This window comes from Equus quagga, chromosome 8 (genome assembly GCF_021613505.1).
Source record: "Equus quagga isolate Etosha38 chromosome 8, UCLA_HA_Equagga_1.0, whole genome shotgun sequence".
Classification (NCBI taxonomy): domain Eukaryota; kingdom Metazoa; phylum Chordata; class Mammalia; order Perissodactyla; family Equidae; genus Equus; species Equus quagga.
Window position 1 is genome coordinate 103,295,802 of NC_060274.1, and position 18,503 is coordinate 103,314,304.

Sequence of the window (18,503 nt, forward strand, 5' to 3'; positions counted from 1 at the left end):
ATATTAAGTTACTAAAATTTTCCTAAAGAATGATTTACTTTTATTTTTAGATATAAGTATTTAACATTGCAAACTTTTTACCTCCCTAAGTTAATGCTACATATACTACACAAGCCAGTTTTATGATAATCAGAAGAATTTGAGGCCCTTTCTATTACTTTTAATTATATCAAAGGACTGAATAAACACTGATATTGTGACTTTGCCCCAAATTTCAATCTGCTTATTTCTAAAAATCTTAAATCTCAGTATCCTTAATGAATAAAACCTGAAGAGAAAAAAAATGCACAGTCCTCTCAAGAGATCTCATCTTTCAAATGTATCAATATATTGCAAGCAATTAAAAGTTGCAGGGAACTCTATCAGTTTATTTCAGCCCTTACACTAATCAACAAGTTTCCTCCTTCTCTGAGTGACGCTGTAGAACAGAAAATAAAATTATGCAGTATTATACTGTACTGATCGGGAAAGAACACACTGCCCAAAGTTTAAACGTTAGACATACTTACAGTAATGTCAAAAAATACAACCCATGAAAACACCTTTTGGTTTCTTGAAAACTCAAAGTAAGAACAAAGGACAACTTAAGCATGAATCCTGGGTCTTTCATTCAAGCAGAGTCCCAGGAGGCATATTAAAGCAATGAATAGGAAAAAGCTCTTCAGTGCACCAGCTGAGATTTTAATGAGACAGTTCCCTTTGCCACGGCACAGGTTTGTTCGGGAGAGGAAAGGACTGCTCACAGAAAATTCAGTGAATAGGCACTGTTGGCTCTCACCGCCACTTCGGCAATTGCTCACTGCACTGACCTTCTATTTTGGCATATTCTGTGAGTCTAGTGTAATTGATCAAGGCAGCTTTCTCGAGACATTTTCTGACCACTGTTTTCACCTCTTCTGCTGGTATGGGAGTGGCAATATCTTTCATTAAAACCTAGAGAGAGAGAGAGAGAGGAGGGAGAGAGAGAGAAGGAGGGAGAGGGAGAGAGAGGGGAGAGGAGGAGAGATTTACTGTATAAAATAAATTCTAAAAACAAATTACCAAATTGTTCCAGACCTATTACTAGGAAGGGGTCCTAGGTAACACTGAAGGGAAGTAATGAGTCGGCACTTCACAACTGGGAACGTAATCCTCCAGTCTTGGCTCCTCCTGTCTAAGCCTCATTTGTGCATATCAAAACCTCCCATAGGCCAAGCCACCATTCAGTGTGACTGTCACTTTTCCTCCAGGGACCCGTGACACCATTAGAGCAGCTGTTTCAGATCAGGATTATAGTCCTTGGGATAAGTCATAAACAAAGTTTGTTTTGCACATCCCTAATTTAAAAGCTTTAAATCTTTCGAACAATATATATGAAAGGAATAACAAAAATTCGGTTAAGAATAAGATTCATTCTTGAGCTCTATAAAACACCAAGACCTCTATTCTCACTAATTAAATTTTCATAATTAGGATCTGTTGAGGGAGGAGAAAATTTCTTTGTCTTAGTGAAATGAATGGAGTATCAAATGTTAAAATACATGGAAACTTTCTGAAACTAAAAAAAAAAATTAACAGAGCATTTGCTGTTGTGTTCCTACAATGTGTTTTTGGACTTTTCCTTAAAAAATATTACTACCGGCAAGGGGAAAACATAAAAAGCTTTTTTTTTAATTAAAAAAAGTGCATATATTTATAAGCACTTTTATAGTGACTCACTGATAATTTTCCTTAAAACTTTTTTAGTGACAAAAGTACTTACAAAGAGATTTGATTATACCATCAAACTATTTTTCCATATATTTAATGCAGTTTTTCTTGGTTTGCTTACATTCAAATTATAAAATATATGCAAAATGTTAATATAGAGAAGAACGCTTCTGTAAGCGTTCATACTATTCTGTGTTTTATCTTCAAAGAAACATTGAAAGAACATGAAGACATCCATTTCATTTATTTCATTCTTTATTATTTCATTCTTTTTCGATCAGCCTTGGTACTTAGGATTTTGTAATCTCAAATTTATTCAATCATTCAAGCACTGGTGATCCTTAACAGCATCTTTTAATTTTGTTAGGCAAGGTTTCTTTAGAAAACAGCAAACTTTATCACTTACAAATTTTCTTATCAAATTCAACTATCCTTCATACCCTTATAGCAAAATCTTTAACACACTGACATATATTTGGCACTTGAATTAGTATTGCACGTTAGACCCTTTGCAGCCAGAAAAGTCCTTCTGCTTATAGTAAAAAAATATACAAGCATGAAGAGGCACTATTATTTCTAATGTGATTATTAACAAAATTTAAATTTAAGATTAATTTTGTTCCACATGCTGAACCATGAACTTTACTATTAGGCTTTCCCTTGGTGACAAACTTTTAAATAATAAACATAGCTGTTAAAATTAGAATACATATGTCTGTTACAGAGGTGAGCCTAGGGTGGAAATCAGGCAATATTTCATATTATCCAGGAGCTGGACACTTAATTTGGAGCGAGGGGCACTGAATCCTCCTTTCTGGCAAAGTGCAGAGAAAGGGCTGCAAGTTCAAACAGGGAGACACAACCTCTGTTTCACGCCTCCTCATCATGTTCTTTCAAGGCATCGTAAGTATCAAGAATTCACGTGTAGATTTTATTTTTCTAAGATGTCAGTACAGAGATATGAAAGTGAAAAAATGGTCTTTATGATTTCTCTCTCAACTCAGCCAGAGACATGATTAGTGACTATAACTGGAATAAAGGTCACTGTTCATCCTGCCACCTGTCAGCCCAGGGCACGAGGGCATCTCTGCTATTACTAACTCTTCCCTGCTGGGGGGGAGGGGAGCACTACCATGGAAACCAGAACAGAGAAGCTGCACGAGGTACCCAGGATGGGACGTCCTTCCAAAAAGTAAAGCTCTCTTTAAGGATTTTATCTTATCCCTGCTACCTGGATGAACAGGATGAAATTAATATTTTGAAAAGCCTGGGTTACATGCAGCTCTTAATATTATAAAAATTCTAATAAAACAGATAATTACTACAATAATATTTCTATCACTGAATGCACAGTAATCAAGGATAAGACAGGGATATTTGGATGAAACCAATCTATAATCCAAAGATGTCATTTTAGTCGTCAGTTCTAGCTGCCTTCACCTCTCCAGTCTTTAAATGATTGAATAATGTCTTCCATTTTTTGATTTTAATAAACGTGCTAACAAACAATGTAGTACCTGGAATTCATTTGGCAGCAAAATGGACAAGTACCTGAAGTCAATAAGTTAGGACCAAAATAATCAAATCACTCTCATTTTTTGCATTAGATTAGGTTTGAAAGGGAAGTACCATCTTCATCTGTGTCTATAAAACGGTTCATAATCTAGTTGGAATCTAACGGCTAAGTGAAAAATATTTTTAATACTGATAAGGAATAGTTGTTGTTCATGTCACTTAACTGTTAGATTCCAACTAGATTATGAATTGTTTTATAGACACAGATGAAGATGGTACTTCCCTTTCAAACCTAATCTGCCACAAAAACAGGAGTGGAGAATATATACTTTCATTAATAAATGATTTTTAGCATGGATGTGAAATCTTGTTTGCTCTTTATTTTTGGTGGGAAAATGAATTTCCATGATTCATGAATTCATTTAAAGTTACACAAGTTGAAATAAATTCTAAGATGAATTAAGAATGAAAGGAATGATATGTTTGTGAATATTAAATGAAAAACTCATAGGTATGAGGAATATGACAGGGAGAAGTACAAATAAGTCAGGGGAGATAATAAAGGACAAACGTGAAATCTGAAAAACAGAGATGATTATACTCACCTGAAAAAAAAAAAGAAGAATACTTACTTCATGACAGAAAGAAAGAGGTGGGAAAAATGGATGCCAAAGCCGTGGCATACCAAAAAGATGCCATGAGCTCAGCACAGGACGGCAGTGGGAGGCTTCAGAAAGGCTTTAGGGAGGAAAAGGAGGCATATAGGGAGTTTGAATGTAGCACTAAAAGGTGAGAAATTGCTGAAATGCTGTGGACTCAGAGGAACAGGCACCGTGAGGAACGAGACTGTCTGCCTAGTTGAATAACTAAAATACAGAGCAACTGAGAACGCAAACCATTTATAAAGCAATGTTCAAACATACCCTTTCAAGTAATGAAAGTGTAGCTTTTAGAGCACCTTCAGGTCGTCCGAAGGGAAAACAGTATCTTTAAAAACAAAAGAAGGAATAAAAAAGTTAAACATTTAATATTCAAGACTGCTAAATAATTCCCTCTTCTATCACTTGGCATTTCTGGAGAACAACGAAAGGTGGTTAAAACAGCATCGACCTTCTGGGGAAATTTTACCTGCGGAAGTTTGCCTAGTCCCACGATTTAAACATCTTAAACAGTAAATGTGTCAACTGTGATGAAAAAGGTTCAAAGTCTTGATGATACATGGACAGAAAGAACACAGGAAACGAAAAAGAACCTCTAGGGTCCTATGAGTAAAGAGATACTTAAAGTCCCGAATAATTTCCCTTCGAAGTTTGTTGCTATTCAAGCTCTACAATAAAATGCACCGGCTTCCTCCTTTTCCTCGTACATTTATGTGCGGTTTAAGATGGAACCGTACACCACAGACCTAACTTCTAGGACAAAGGTCCAGTTAGACTCCTTTATAGACATTGCCTGTCTATGCTCATGTCAACCATTCCCACGGCCCCACACAAAACACAAAAACCTTCGGCAGCGCTTTTGCCCGCAGAGTCGTTAATCTGCGGTATTTCTAGTCCCATGGGATCCAAACACACCGACAACGAGGCGGGGGGGGGGGGGGGGGGGGGGGGGGAGCGGCAGGTTATGGATGTTCTGAAGTCAGGGGCAGAGGCGGGGAGAGTGAGTGGGCTGCTCAGAAGTTACTTGTCACGTGGTGCTGACAAGTTTATTGCTCTTTACCAGGGAGTCCCTCTTCAGGTCACTTTCCACTTAAAGAGTACAGGACATCAGGGCCACTTCATCCTGCTGGAACTCCTTGCTTTGTGGAACCATATTCAGCGAAGTACCCCCTCCCTGCCCACTGCACCGCCCCAAGACCCAGTGCTGCAAGCCCCTGGGGCTGTCCTTAGGCTGCCACCTTGCTCTGACTCAGAAATCTTTGAACTAATAACTTGAAAGGAAGTTTCCTCATTTCCAAGTCCTTTGCCATTATTTAGGGGCTTAGCAGACATTTTCTAAGATGTAGTTAACAAGGAAATAATTTTCTTCCATGCTGTAATTTGAACAGGTTTCCTTATATTTTAAGTTTGTTTTATAGGACCAAATTTTAAAGAAAAAGATTGATTTCTCACAAAGCAGTCATTGAATCTATATTAGGATTGGGTTTTAGTTTCACGAAACTTTCATTAGTCTCAGATAAATGCAAATAAGTCATTAATCTAGTCGCTTAAATTTTTCTTTCGAATACTCTTTATCATTTCATTTACTGTTAAAAATTTCTTTTGCTTAATCTTGCCTCTGTTCACCCTCTTACCCTCTCCCCACACACCAAAAAAGCCACAACCAATTTATTTTGATAGAGTTTTTCCTGTGCAGTGGCGCTTTTTAGAGAATTAGCAAATTAGCAAAGTAGCTTTAATCATTTTGTCGACCATAAAGCTTAATCCACGTTTCAATAAAACACAAATTGGGTTCTCGTAGTCCCCTCCTCCTGCTTAAATCTTTTCAGTGCATTTGCATAATCCACCCATTGTCTTTCCTATTGTTTATTTCCATTAACCTGTGGGTGACACATTTTATGAATGGAATGTTACTGATCCCCAGATTACATTTAGCATTTCAGGGCTCTGAGGTCCCACTGGGTATGTTCTGAATTAGCATTAGCTGCCCACGATGTGTAAATAATTCAACACATTTACAGACTACAAGTAATCCTGAATCAATAAAGTACAGAAAATAACTACACAGAAGCTTAATTAATTTGTACAAAACAAGTTTTAAAAGAAGGGAATCATTTTGTTCTGCCTTTCAGGATAAATATTTTGGGTTTTTACCACTTTGACGGCTCTATAATAGCAAAGTGAAGTGGAAAACACTCAATTATCAAATAAAATTCAACCAAGTTTAATACCTAATCTGGATAAACTGAAATCACCAATTCCCACTTCAATAAATTAATTGCACAGATAAATGACCCTGCATGGACTTGTCCCATGATTAAGCTGTTTCTTTTCCTTACCCATTTTAAACACATTATTTTTAATCAAAGTTACGTATGCATATAGTCTAAAAGGAAACTTCTTCTAAGAGGCTTTTAATGAGAAACAGAATTCCTTTATGTCAGTTCCACCCCCTCCCCAATTAATTTCTCTAGCAAATGTTCTTAACTATTAGCTGATTCTTTTGGCATTTAAACGAACTGCACCTACTTAAAGTACACAATTTGATAAGTTTTGAACTGTGAAACTATCACCACAATCAACGTAATACACATATTCATGACCCCCAAATGTTTCTTCCCCACCCCAGGCAACCATTGATTTACTTTCCATCATCTGCATTAGTTGGTATTTTCCCTAATTTTATGTAAACAAATTATAAAGTATGTAGTTTCTTGGGTCTGATTTCTCTCGCTCAACATAGTTATTTTGATATTCATTTAAGCTATTGCATGTATCAACAGTTCACTCCTTTTTATTGCTTGGAAGTATTCTGATACATTTTTTATCCATTCTTTGGTGATGGTCATCTGGCTTGTTTTCATGTTTTTGCTATTATGAATAATATTGGCTTGAACATTCATGTAAAAGTCTTTGTGGACATATGCCTCCATTTCTCCTGGGAAAATACCTGGAGTGGAATGGCTGGGTCCTACGTTAGGCACTTAAACTTTTAAAAACCTGCAAACTATTTTACAAAGTGGGTTGCATCACTTTACATTTCTGTCAGCAGTGTACGCGGAATTCCAGTTTCACAATCATGCCAATGGCTGCTAGTTCAGTGTGATTTTCTAAAATTTTAGTTATACTAATAGACATGTAGTAGTACCTCGTGGTTTTAATTTGTACTTCCCTAAAGAGTAATGATTTGAGCATCTTTTCACCATCATATATCTTTGCTGAAATATCTGTCAAAACAATTTTTTATTGGGTTGTTTCATTTCTTATTAAGAGTTATATATTCTGGACAGAAGTCTTTCGTGGGGTTGTATTGCACAAATATTTTCTCCTATTCTGAGGTTTATCTCTTTATTCCCCCAACAATGTCTTTGGAAGATCAAAAGTTGAAAAGTTCAAGGGAACATTTTTCCATTTATGAATTATGATTTTGATGTTTTAAGAATCTTTGCTTAGTCCAAGGACACTGAGATTTTCTGTTTACTAGGCCTATCCATTTTGAGTTAGCTTTTGAATCAGGTGTGAGGTATGGATCCAGGTTAATATTTTACATTTGGGTATCCAACTGTTTCAGCACCATTTGTTGAAAAAAAGCATACTTTGTAAACTTTGTACATTTGTTGAAAATCAATTGACCATATCCGTGTATTTCTGGACTCTCCATACCACGTTACCTCGATCATTGACTTTTGAGCAGACAACCTTGCCTTGTTTTTCATCTTAGGTAGAAAACAGTCTTTCACTATTAAGTATCATGTTAGCTGTAGGTTTTCCATTGATGCCCTTAGCAGGCTGAACATATGACACGTGATAATGTTAATTCTTTTAATACTACTGTTTACTAATTCTATCTTCGGTATCATTTTCCTTTCTGGTTGGTTTTTAAAATTCTCTTCACTGGTCATATTTTACTGTTTCTTTATATGCCTGGAAATTTTTGACTGGATGCTAGACATTGTTATTTTACCTTATTGATGACTGAACAATTTTGTATTCCTTTAAACATTCTTGAACTTTGTTCTGGAATGTAAATTACTTGAAAACGATTTGATCCATTTGACTCTTGATTTTTTAATCCTCATTAGGAGAAACCACGACAGTGTTTATTCGAGGAACAGTTTTTTTCCACTATGGAGACAAACCCCTCTAAGTACTATATCTGATGCCCATGAATTAGAAGGTTTCCATTCTGGGTGGTGGAAACTGGAATTACTCCTAGCCCTGTGTTAGCTTTGAGGATTTCCCCCTGTAATCCTTTCATATAGTTCTTTGCCCAACTTTGAATAGTTTCCTCACATACAAGGCACAGATCAGTATTTAGCTGAAGATTCTAGGGGGATTCCCAGCAAATACCTGTAGGTCTCTCTTCTTTAGAATTTTGACATGAGAACTCTGGCTGCTTTGCCTCTCTGGACTCCCAGTTCTGTCTCCTCAAGTCAAGATGTCCACTGGGGTCCACCCAGGTTCCTCCTCCCTGGGCCATGGCCTGGAAACACTCCTGGCAGTAAGCAGGGTCAATTAAAGGGCTGATTCATTTGTTTCCCATCTCTCAGGAAACACAGTTATTATCTTATGTTTAATGTCTTAAAAATCATTTTCTCCACATATCTTGCCCTTAAAAAAACTATTTCAGGTGGAAGGGTAAATATCATCCCTGTTACTCCATCTTGGACATAAGTAGTTTTTTTTTAAGACCACTTTCCCCCACCCTAAACAGAATTCCTGTCCTTCCTATGCTTCTAACACAGTTACACCATTTTTGGGGGTTAGATCTAAATTCAGTACCTACATTACATTGATTATGTAAATGTCCTAGATAGCTGAGACATAGTGTTTACTATGATTACTTTTAATGTGCCACTATTTTGTTTATAATTAATACTTGTCTTTGTTTTTAATTTCTTCTTTTTATATACTTAATCTAATACAACTCTAAACTCTCATATAATTAATACAGTCTAAATAATGCAACTCCGAACTCAGTTCCAGGGGTAAATCTCCTCTTAATATATTAAAATATCTCTGTTTTGTCAATTGAATCTACTTGAAGAATTTTCTGACCTACTCCAGTGAGAACTGGTTGCTCTCTAAGCTCAATGTCACTTGGCGTCTCTATTAGCCACTATTATGAAGATTCCCTCCTCTCTCATGTTGATTTCCTGTTTCAGGGATCTTAATTCTCCTCTTTGTTTTCTCTTAGTCTTGTAAATTGCATTCCCCAGAAACGGAATACGGGAAGCATATCTTCTGAGGTCCTGCATATCTGGAAATGTCATTATTCTGCCATTGCCCTTAATCAAGACTTTTGCTGATAGAGAATTCGAAGTTGGAAATAATCTTTCCTCAGAATTATGAAGTTACTGATACACTGCTTTCTGGATATCAGTATTGCTCCTCACATCAAAATGAAAGCTGCAGAGGATCTTTTTTCATTTTGTTCACCGCCTGACACATAGCAGGTACTCAATAAATATTTGTAGACTAAATCATGTTCAGAAGCCATTCTGATTCTTGATTCTTTGTATTTCAGGATCTTCTCTTTTATCCCTAACATTCTACAAATTTGTGAAAATGTACCCTGATGGGTATTTTAGTCCATTGTGCTGGGTAATCAATGAGCTCTTTCAATCTGAACACTTATGCCTTTTAATTCTGGATAATTTTTTTCAATAATTTTATTGATAATTTCTTACCTTCAGCCTTAACTGTTTCTGGAATTCTTATTATTTATGATGAAACTCCTAAGCAGCTCCTTAATTTTTCTCATCTTTGTACTCCAATTTTCCTACCCCATGACTCCCCCTACTTTCTGGGAGGTTTCATTAACTTAATCTTTCAATCACGTGTATGTATTTGTATGTCATTTGCATACAATTTCTAAGAGCTCTTATTTGTTCCTTGAGGTTTTTTAACATCTTGTTTTTGTTTTATAGATGCTGTCTTCTCAAACCTCTCTAAAGATATTAGTAATAAATCCCACGACCCCTACCCCATTTTCCTCTTCCCATATAATCTTTGTTTCCAAGTTGCATTTTTTTTTTTTACTTTACTTGTTTTGGGCTCTGTGTTCCATAGTAAATGCTTTTCTCAAACGTCTGATGGCCTTGGCTGTCTGATCATTTTCAAAAGTTTGGTATTAAAAGACTGAATGGAAGCTATGTGCAGCCAGCTGGGTATGTGCAGACTATGGGCTTTTCTAAAGGGGAAGCTGTCTGGGCTGTTTCAGTGGGAGTCTTTACTGTCCACAGCTTTAGGTCTTTTCTCTTGGGCTAGTCAGAGTCCCAGGAGAAGACACTTAGAATATGCCTGGAAGGTATAAACCTGCCTGCCTGCCAGCCAACATTTTGGGAGTCAAGTATGTGAGTTAGAAGAAGGCTGTGTTCTCAGGTTTCAGAAGAAATGTTGATTTAATCTCCATGTTTCCGCATATAATCCCTAACTCCAACCGTGCCTCATGTTTCCTCCCCTCCTCCACCCCCTCTAATCCATCCAGATACCCTCTAATTTTACTCTCTCCAGGGAATAAATCTGTAGTGCTCTGCCAGGAGAGGGGAGGGGCAGCAGCCTGGCTGCTGAGTTGGAAAAGAGACCTGGGGATCTAAGCGTGTCTTACACAGATTTACAACAAATAGTCCTTAACTCTCAATTTCTAGAAGGGCTTAATACTGGCAGTTTCTAAACGTTTTGGTGATTGTATAGCCTCACGATCTTCTCTGTTTTCCCCAACGCTACCTTATGATTCATTTTTCCCTAGGTGGCTAAATTAGATACCATTCATCTCTCTGACTTCCACATTTTTTATTTTATTTTTCTTTCCATTTTTTTCTTACTCTTGTTGTCCTTGTGAGTTTCTGTCTTCTGAAAAACACTGTTCTGTTGTTTTAGTTAGGTTCTGTGAGGAAGCTTAGCCAGCCATGCATTCAATCTATCTTTAACCAGAAGTTCCTCATTTATGTTTAACTTAATTTGTCTTATTATTTTATCTCTGACTTTGAAATTTATTTCTGGAATATGGTTGGGCCTAAATAAATAAATTTCTATATAGAAGTTATTAACAGTACTGTGGTTACTTCTTTAGTATGAGTTGATAAATAATTTCCATTCTTTCTAAATTTTAACATTAGTAAATTTAACATTTAGTAAGCCAACATAAGAGACTAAGGAAGATCATCTGGTAGAATCCTTATGAAAATCCTCATGGATAATTTAAAAATTTTTCTAAACTTGCCTATATGGACAACTAAAATTTCTTCTGTTTTATTTTAATCCCATTTTCCCTCATCCAGTCTTTGCGGACTCAGGAAAAACAAAAGTGGTAAAATTTATACAAACTCTGCAAACATCAGAAGGGAATATAAAAGTCAGCCCAAAATGTCTAGACCAATTCATTTCAGTTCTTGTCCTCAGTATATCAAAGAAATAAAAGCTAAAAAGAATTCTAGAGTAAATCTTTAGAGAAATTATTCAAAAAGGACGTGCATATATGAGAAATAGAGAAGCAAAATGTAAGAGACGGGAAACTAATACAATAAATGATGTGGACAACTGCCGTTCCCTGCCTCCTCCTGTGTAGTTGCCAGGCAGCAGTGTAGGGGACTGAACTCCCCTGGTGGGTGGCTCTAACTAGGCTAACTCAATCACAGTGATCCCATTGCTCATCAGTGACTGACTGAGGCATCTAGTGTGTGGGCTTCCCCTGGCCACTGGGTTTGGTTAGGACTGGGCCAATGACCTACTTAAGGCAAATGAGATATGAGGGGTAGTTTGCTAGGATCTTCTAAGGAAACTTGTTAACAGTCCTAAGAGAGAACCACAGAAAGAGATGGCCTCTAGTACTTCCTTTGAAGACTAGAATATATAGATGTGAGGCCAAGGGATTCCGTGGTCTTACTACCAATCTAGGGATAAAGCCATCCCATGAAGGAGGATAGCCAAGTGAGAATCACAAAGAAATGGAGCTGTGGCTACTGAATTCAGCCTGTCTTAAAGTTCAACCTATCTGAGACCTGAAGTTAAGTGAGTGTATACACGTATTTCTTAAACCAGTCTCAAGTACCATCTATTATTTGCAGATGAAAGCATTGATACCAATAACCATGGAGACTGATATAGATATTTAACTGCATGATGAGCTCTATCTTAAAAAGGTCAGAAAAGAGAAAAGTATATTAATTTTTATTGAAAGACATATACAATGATTTTAAGGGTTTCTACACAACTAAGAGACAACACTCTTAACAATGGCAAATGCAGGAACATTCTCTGCAAATGCAAAAGCCTTCTTCGTGTCTCCGTTTTGTTCACAAACTAATAAAGAATCAGTAGAGAATTCAATCTTAACTGTGTAAAAGTTGAATTCTGCTATGCTATCCAGAGCAGTGTTTCCTAAAATGAGTCTGCTGACCTTTTGGGTTGAACAGTTCTCCAATGTGAGACCATCCCACACATTACATGTCTAAACCCAGCACTAAAAGACTGATCGCATGCCTGGTTATTGTGACAATGAAAATTCTCCCTCATTCACTTACCTTAAGGTGGCGGTACCAGCCCCAGGTGAAATCACTAATGCTGGGGAACAGATGCACAGGATAACCTCTGAGAATTTCTTCCTTTAACATCATTTAAAAATCACTGAGTCTAAGCTTTTCATATTACAGATAAGGAAACTGAGGCCCAGAGCAGCCATACACTGTTTCAACGGTTAAATAAGTGTTTTTACACTGTTTAAGGGGAATGTTAATATTAACCAACATTATTTTTTCAGCAAGTTTACATGAAATGTTTCCATGTCACATACCTGCAACATGACAGACAATACACTGACATGGCAACACTATAGGATCTAGTGATAAGAGTAAAAGAAAAAGGAGATGTATTGGCATACTTCTGTTTTCAACTATTTATAATCAGGGAAAAAAGGAATATCATCAAGACGTTTATCTTTCACTCTGCAAATGTTTCTTAGTAACAATAGTTAATGTTTTTGAGCAAGGAACTGTGCTAGGCACCATGGCCCTTGTACTCACAGAATGTCAATAAAATAACTAACTACTTACGAAATGTATGTCATAACTATGTGGTGACTAGTCAAGAGCACAGACGATACATCCTAAAGGACTTCAGCTTTTCCACCCTTTGCCAGAATAATTGAGAAAGGCTCCACTGTGAAGGTGGGACTTGAGAGTCTCCTTGTCTGGTGACACAGAGAGAGGGAGGAATAGTCACCAGAGCTCATGGGAAGAGGCTACGCAAGGATGAGCAATGCCCAAGGAAGCGAGAGGTAGGGTGGAATGGAGACTGTAGGGGGAAGGGCCCTACCTAAATGAGTCATGGAAAGTGAATGGCAGGCTGAGAAGCAGACCACAGATTGAGAAATGTGGATCATACCTGGCAAGCAATGGAGGAGAAGCTACTGATAGTTCTTGAGTCGTAGCAGAAAAATAAAATAAACATTTGTAGGGGATTGGAAGGTTGAGTGAAGTAAGAAAACAAATACTTGCAGTAATGGATAGAGTACATACCTGAAATGGCTTATCTGATTTTCTAAAAGGGAAGAGAGTCTTTCTTTTATCTCCTCAAATCTCTCTTTTTCTTCCACTGACACAGTTCCAATTCCATCAGGCCTGAAACAAATCAGAATCAGTAATTTATACTGACAGAATCTTTACTTTTAAATATTTAATATCTTCATATATATACATATTTCCTTGAAAAATCCAAATAATTAAGGTATACATATTGCTTGTGTCTACAGTAGAAATTTACTGGAGACATTTGCAGCCATTTGCTTTGTATTTTGACCTGGAATGAATGGAAAGAAATTATTCTCTTTCAGACAGCCTTCAAGGTAAAAGATTACAATAAATATTCTCCAGATCTACAGAAAACAATGACTAGTCCTTGAGAATGGCAGTAAAAAGTGTTTTATAGTGGTACCAAACATTTGATCATTAAATGAATACCCCTGAATGGAACTATTACAAAAAAATATACTGAATGCCAGCTAAAATGTCTTAACTGCTTCACTCTTCCAAATAAAAATTAAGCTAATGTGAAATTGGAGATTTAATTTTAATTGCTGTAAGAATCATAGAAATTTTGGATACATGAAGTGGTTTACTGCCCTATTTTATTTTTCTGGTTAAATATGTAAGCACATAAAGCAAAATAAATATTTCGATTAAAACATATACAGAAAAGACAGACGAGCTATGTTTTTTAATCAAGATTTAGCGTTTAAGAAAATATCCCTATGGAATAAATGTAAGTTTTCATTACGATTTTTAAAAGTAGCTGTGAAGACTGAACGGAAATCTCCTTTTACTTAGGTTAAGATTGAAAATACAAAATATATCTAATGTCAGGAATTTAGAATTTATTCTGTACCAATCTAAGCATCTGGTTGTATAGCAATCAACTAAAATTTTGAAGATATAAATTTTATATATTACTGTCCTTAACACAGAGAAAAAGATATTTTAATCTCATATTCATTTCAAAATCTGTTTATATATTTCAACAAAATGAATCTTTCACATTTGATAATTAACACCAATAATCTCTTCCCATATTAGCTTATTTTTCTAAATATTATATTTTAATTCTCATCGACTCATGTATTTATCATTCCAAATTACTAATTTTTAATATTTATGCATAAAATAGGTAGAAATGAGGGTTATGAAAACAAAGAAAAATGAATGCTTAAAGTAACTCTCCCAACAAGATTTCTATTTGATGCTCTCGTTGTTTTTATATATATACATACATACATATGTGTGTGTATATTTTTGAATCTTGTAAACTAGTCAATTAGGATAAAAGCAATTAATTTTAAAGTTATACCTGAATCAAATGACACAAAGACCTTTTATTCATATCAAAATGTCATTTAAGTCTGAGAAGTTTCTTCCAGTATAGAGTAAATAATTTATTTCGGAATCTCACATGCTGCTGGAATTTATGCTTTGAAAACATTACTTACAATTATATTTCTTCCCTAAATAGAGAAACACAATTATTTAATTTTGGCAGAATAATACATCAACCCCATTTATTCTAGCAGAATGTGTTTTGAATGTTAACTGCAGAAAAACTAATAGCAAAATACTGGTCTTTCAAACATTTTTAGGAAGGAGAAGAGAAAGTCCAATTTACAAACTACAAAGCAATGAACTATGAGCTAACCCCAATGTTTTATAATAGTTTAACAATGGAATTTTTCACATATCACTTCAGAGTCAATTCCCATAAAGCAATGATAGCACAAAAATCACATGGTAAACTACGAACAAGTATTTACGACGATCACAGAAGTTCAACTGGAGAGTTCTATATAAATTATTAAGTTGGTAATTTGGGCATTCAGACAAAACTTATAACTATGTTATGTTATTACAGAGAGAGCATAAAAACTCACACCACAAAGTTGCAGGTTGGTTATTTCACTAAATAAACCTATGCAAACTTGACGAAAAAGAGCAAAGCACTCATCTTTATTGTTCTGATGACTGACATGGCCCTTTGGCTTTGCTCTCTGACAGATACCAACCACACGGTTACATCTGAGTGAATTTTACTGTTTGCTCCAACTATCAAAGCAGATTGTGATCCACAGTGACAGAGCGAGCCGTCCTGTTAAATAACTTCATGGGGCACCTCGTCTACCTGACAGGATGCAGCCAGGGGTTCAGGCGACGAAAAGTGAGAAAGGTAAGTCAGGGGAATGCCACTTGTCAACCTTCACTAAGATCAAGACTGTTATACACAGTGCGGGGCTGTCATTTTCAGTGAGTTCATTACCATATTAGGTACACAGCTGACAGGTTAACTACAACATTTAATGTTTTGGACTAGCCCTTATTCACGTGTCTTTATTTTAGTGTACAGACAAGACTATGTACTGAATATTAGGTATATGAAGTGGCCTTCTATATCTAAATTGTTGGCAATTCTGCTGCAGTCAAGCCTAAAAGTAATAGCTCTTTCTAAAATTATTCTTTCAAATAAATGCAAATACTTCCTGTGTCATCAATATCTTCCTTGTCATGGTAGTTATTAAAACAAAGATAATTCTAAATATGCACCTGGTACTGTGCTAGCTGTTTTATATGCATAACAACATAGGATGCTCACAGAAATCCTTTCTCTAGCCTCCGAGAGAGGAGTTGCTGAAGCTCAGGGACTCAGGGAGGCTAAGTTGCTTCCCCAAGGTCACACGGCAGGTATCTGCAGGAGCCTGACCTTCAACCTAGGTCTCTTGTATTCCAAAGGCAAGGCTTTTAGCACCCATGCCTCATTCTCTTTCCCCTATCTTTTCACAGAAAATAATAAAGAGCAATAAAAAGAAATCCTTATTAAAAAATGGAAACCATATCTGAGAAGCAATAATGGTGGAATTATCTTAGATATACTTACTTGCATCAAACATTTTCTATATTACTTGTATAAGGCAGAGAGCCTAAATATCAATAAAATTTAAAATACCTACCATTGAATCAGTGATTCAATTAAAAAAGACCTTAACAAAGGCAGTCCTAAAATTTGCTCTGTCATACATTTACAAAATCTGGACTTGCAGAAGCCTCGAGAGAAACTTAAACTAGTCACATTTTATGAACGTTCATCTAGTAGACTCAGGGTAATAGGGATTTAAAATAGCTTCATAAGCTCAGTTTACAAATGAGTTTCTGTCAGCTATCCCTTCAAAACATGCCCAGAACTTGACTCCCCTCACCACCTCTACTGCTGCTCCGCTGGTTCCAGCTGCCATCAGTCCTCCCCTGGACTCCCCTCACCACCTCTACTGCTGCTCCGCTGGTTCCAGCTGCCATCAGTCCTCCCCTGGGTATGGCTGCAGCCTCCTTGATCTCCCTCCTCCAGTCTTGTCTTTGTCAGAGTATTGGCAACACACTATTGTGAGCCTTTTTCAAGCATGAGTCATACCCCTAACAATGGTACCACTCCTTGTAAAAGCCAGAGCCCTTATAATGGTCTACAAGATCTTATGTGATCCCTCTTCAACACTCACACTCTAATCTCCTCTACTCCTCATGGCAAGTCTCTCCATTTCACCCATGCTAGCCTCCTAGCTAGTCCTCGAACATAGAAAGCATGCTCTGCCTCAGGACCTTTGCATGGGCTGCTTCCACCAGCACACTTATAATGGTCTTGAAGACCTTATGATTCCCCTTCCCCACACTCACACTCTGATCTCCTCTCCTCCTCATGGCAAGTTCCTCCACTCCACACACCCTGGCCTCCTAGGTAGTCCTCAAACATAGGAAACACGCTCTGCCTCAGGGTCTTTGCATGTGCTGTTTCCACTGCTAGGGAGCTCTTTCCCTAGGCACAGACACAGTTTGCTCACTCACTTCCTCTGTATCTCTACTGACAGTACTCAGGATTATTGAGGTTATCTTTCTAACCATGTGACGTAAAGGTGTAACCTCCCATTCCCCCAGACCTCTTCTCTTTTAAAATGCTTTATTGCTTGCCATTGTACATATGGCTGTCATCCAACAGGGATATATTTATTTGTTTACTGTCTTCCTCCTTTGTGCTTACCTCTAGTGCCCAGAACAGTGGCAGGCATATTGTTGATGTTCAATACATAAACGCTAAAGAAATGAACGGATGAAATATAGAACATAGAAATATCAGCTATATAAGATTATAAAAATTCATGAAGCAGTAATATCACAAAAATTAGTATAATTGCTTATTAGTATTAATATTGCATAAATTATTTGGAATGTTTTTATCATATCACAGATAAAATAAGAAATGTTTTGAAAAGCAAACAGAAGCATGAATTATAGTTAAGTATTCAGGGTAAAAATATCTCTAACAAAAGTTAGCATGTATTTACACTTAGCAGAAAATTTTTATTGTTTACTTGCCATTTTACTTATTAAGGAAATGATTTGCTTTAAATCTTAAAATTAGAATTTTTTTCTAGAAATAATAAAAAAAGAATAATGTCCTTTGACATTGATAAAAACGTCAAATGATAAATTGAAAAATTGATAAAAATGTCAAAAATGATGTTAAAATGTGGTTATTTAAAATTCTAACATAAAAGACCAATTTTCTGATTCAACATTAATTGGGGTTTAATTGTACGACTGATAAATATTTAAGTGGTTCCAAAGAGAAGTAAGGGTATTCTCATGTGTCAAGATTTAATATTTTCATTTTTCCTGGGGCCTGTAGTTACTGAAGTTACATGATTTCAATAAAAATAGAGTATTCTATGAAAGAAATTTAAGATATGAACAAATTATAAAACAGTTTAATAATAGATGCAGATCTTTTAATTACAGATATAGTCAAATAAGCTATGACCTGGAGCTTCCTTCTGGTATTACATAATAAGCAACTGAACACCAAACGCAGTTGTGTCTATGTTAATTATACTTCAAAGAGTCTTAAAAAACAGAATTTATACAATAGAACCTTCTGCCACCGAAGCTTAATGGCCTGATCTTACATCTGCCTATGGGTCACATTCTTTTTTCATAGAAACCATCACATGTGTGTGCACTCACACACATACACACAACCATTTTTGAAAGGCAGATTCATCCAGAAAACAGTTCCTATACAGATTAAGGCCAATCGAAATTAATTTCATTAAATTCC

The 18,503-nt window shown here is 36.3% G+C and overlaps 1 protein-coding gene across 3 annotated transcripts in view; it reads right to left on the reverse strand.

Moving 5' to 3' along the window:
- Nucleotides 1-18,503, reverse strand: part of CADPS2 (calcium dependent secretion activator 2) — a 495,748-nt gene that overhangs the window by 109,304 nt on the left and 367,941 nt on the right. For all 3 annotated transcript variants that reach the window (XM_046669954.1, XM_046669956.1, XM_046669955.1), the window contains 3 exons: nucleotides 13,382-13,483; nucleotides 4,128-4,191; nucleotides 810-933 (listed from right to left, as the gene is read on the reverse strand). In XM_046669954.1, the coding sequence (XP_046525910.1) occupies nucleotides 810-933; nucleotides 4,128-4,191; nucleotides 13,382-13,483 (290 nt within the window). The remainder of the gene's footprint in view (nucleotides 1-809; nucleotides 934-4,127; nucleotides 4,192-13,381; nucleotides 13,484-18,503) is intronic.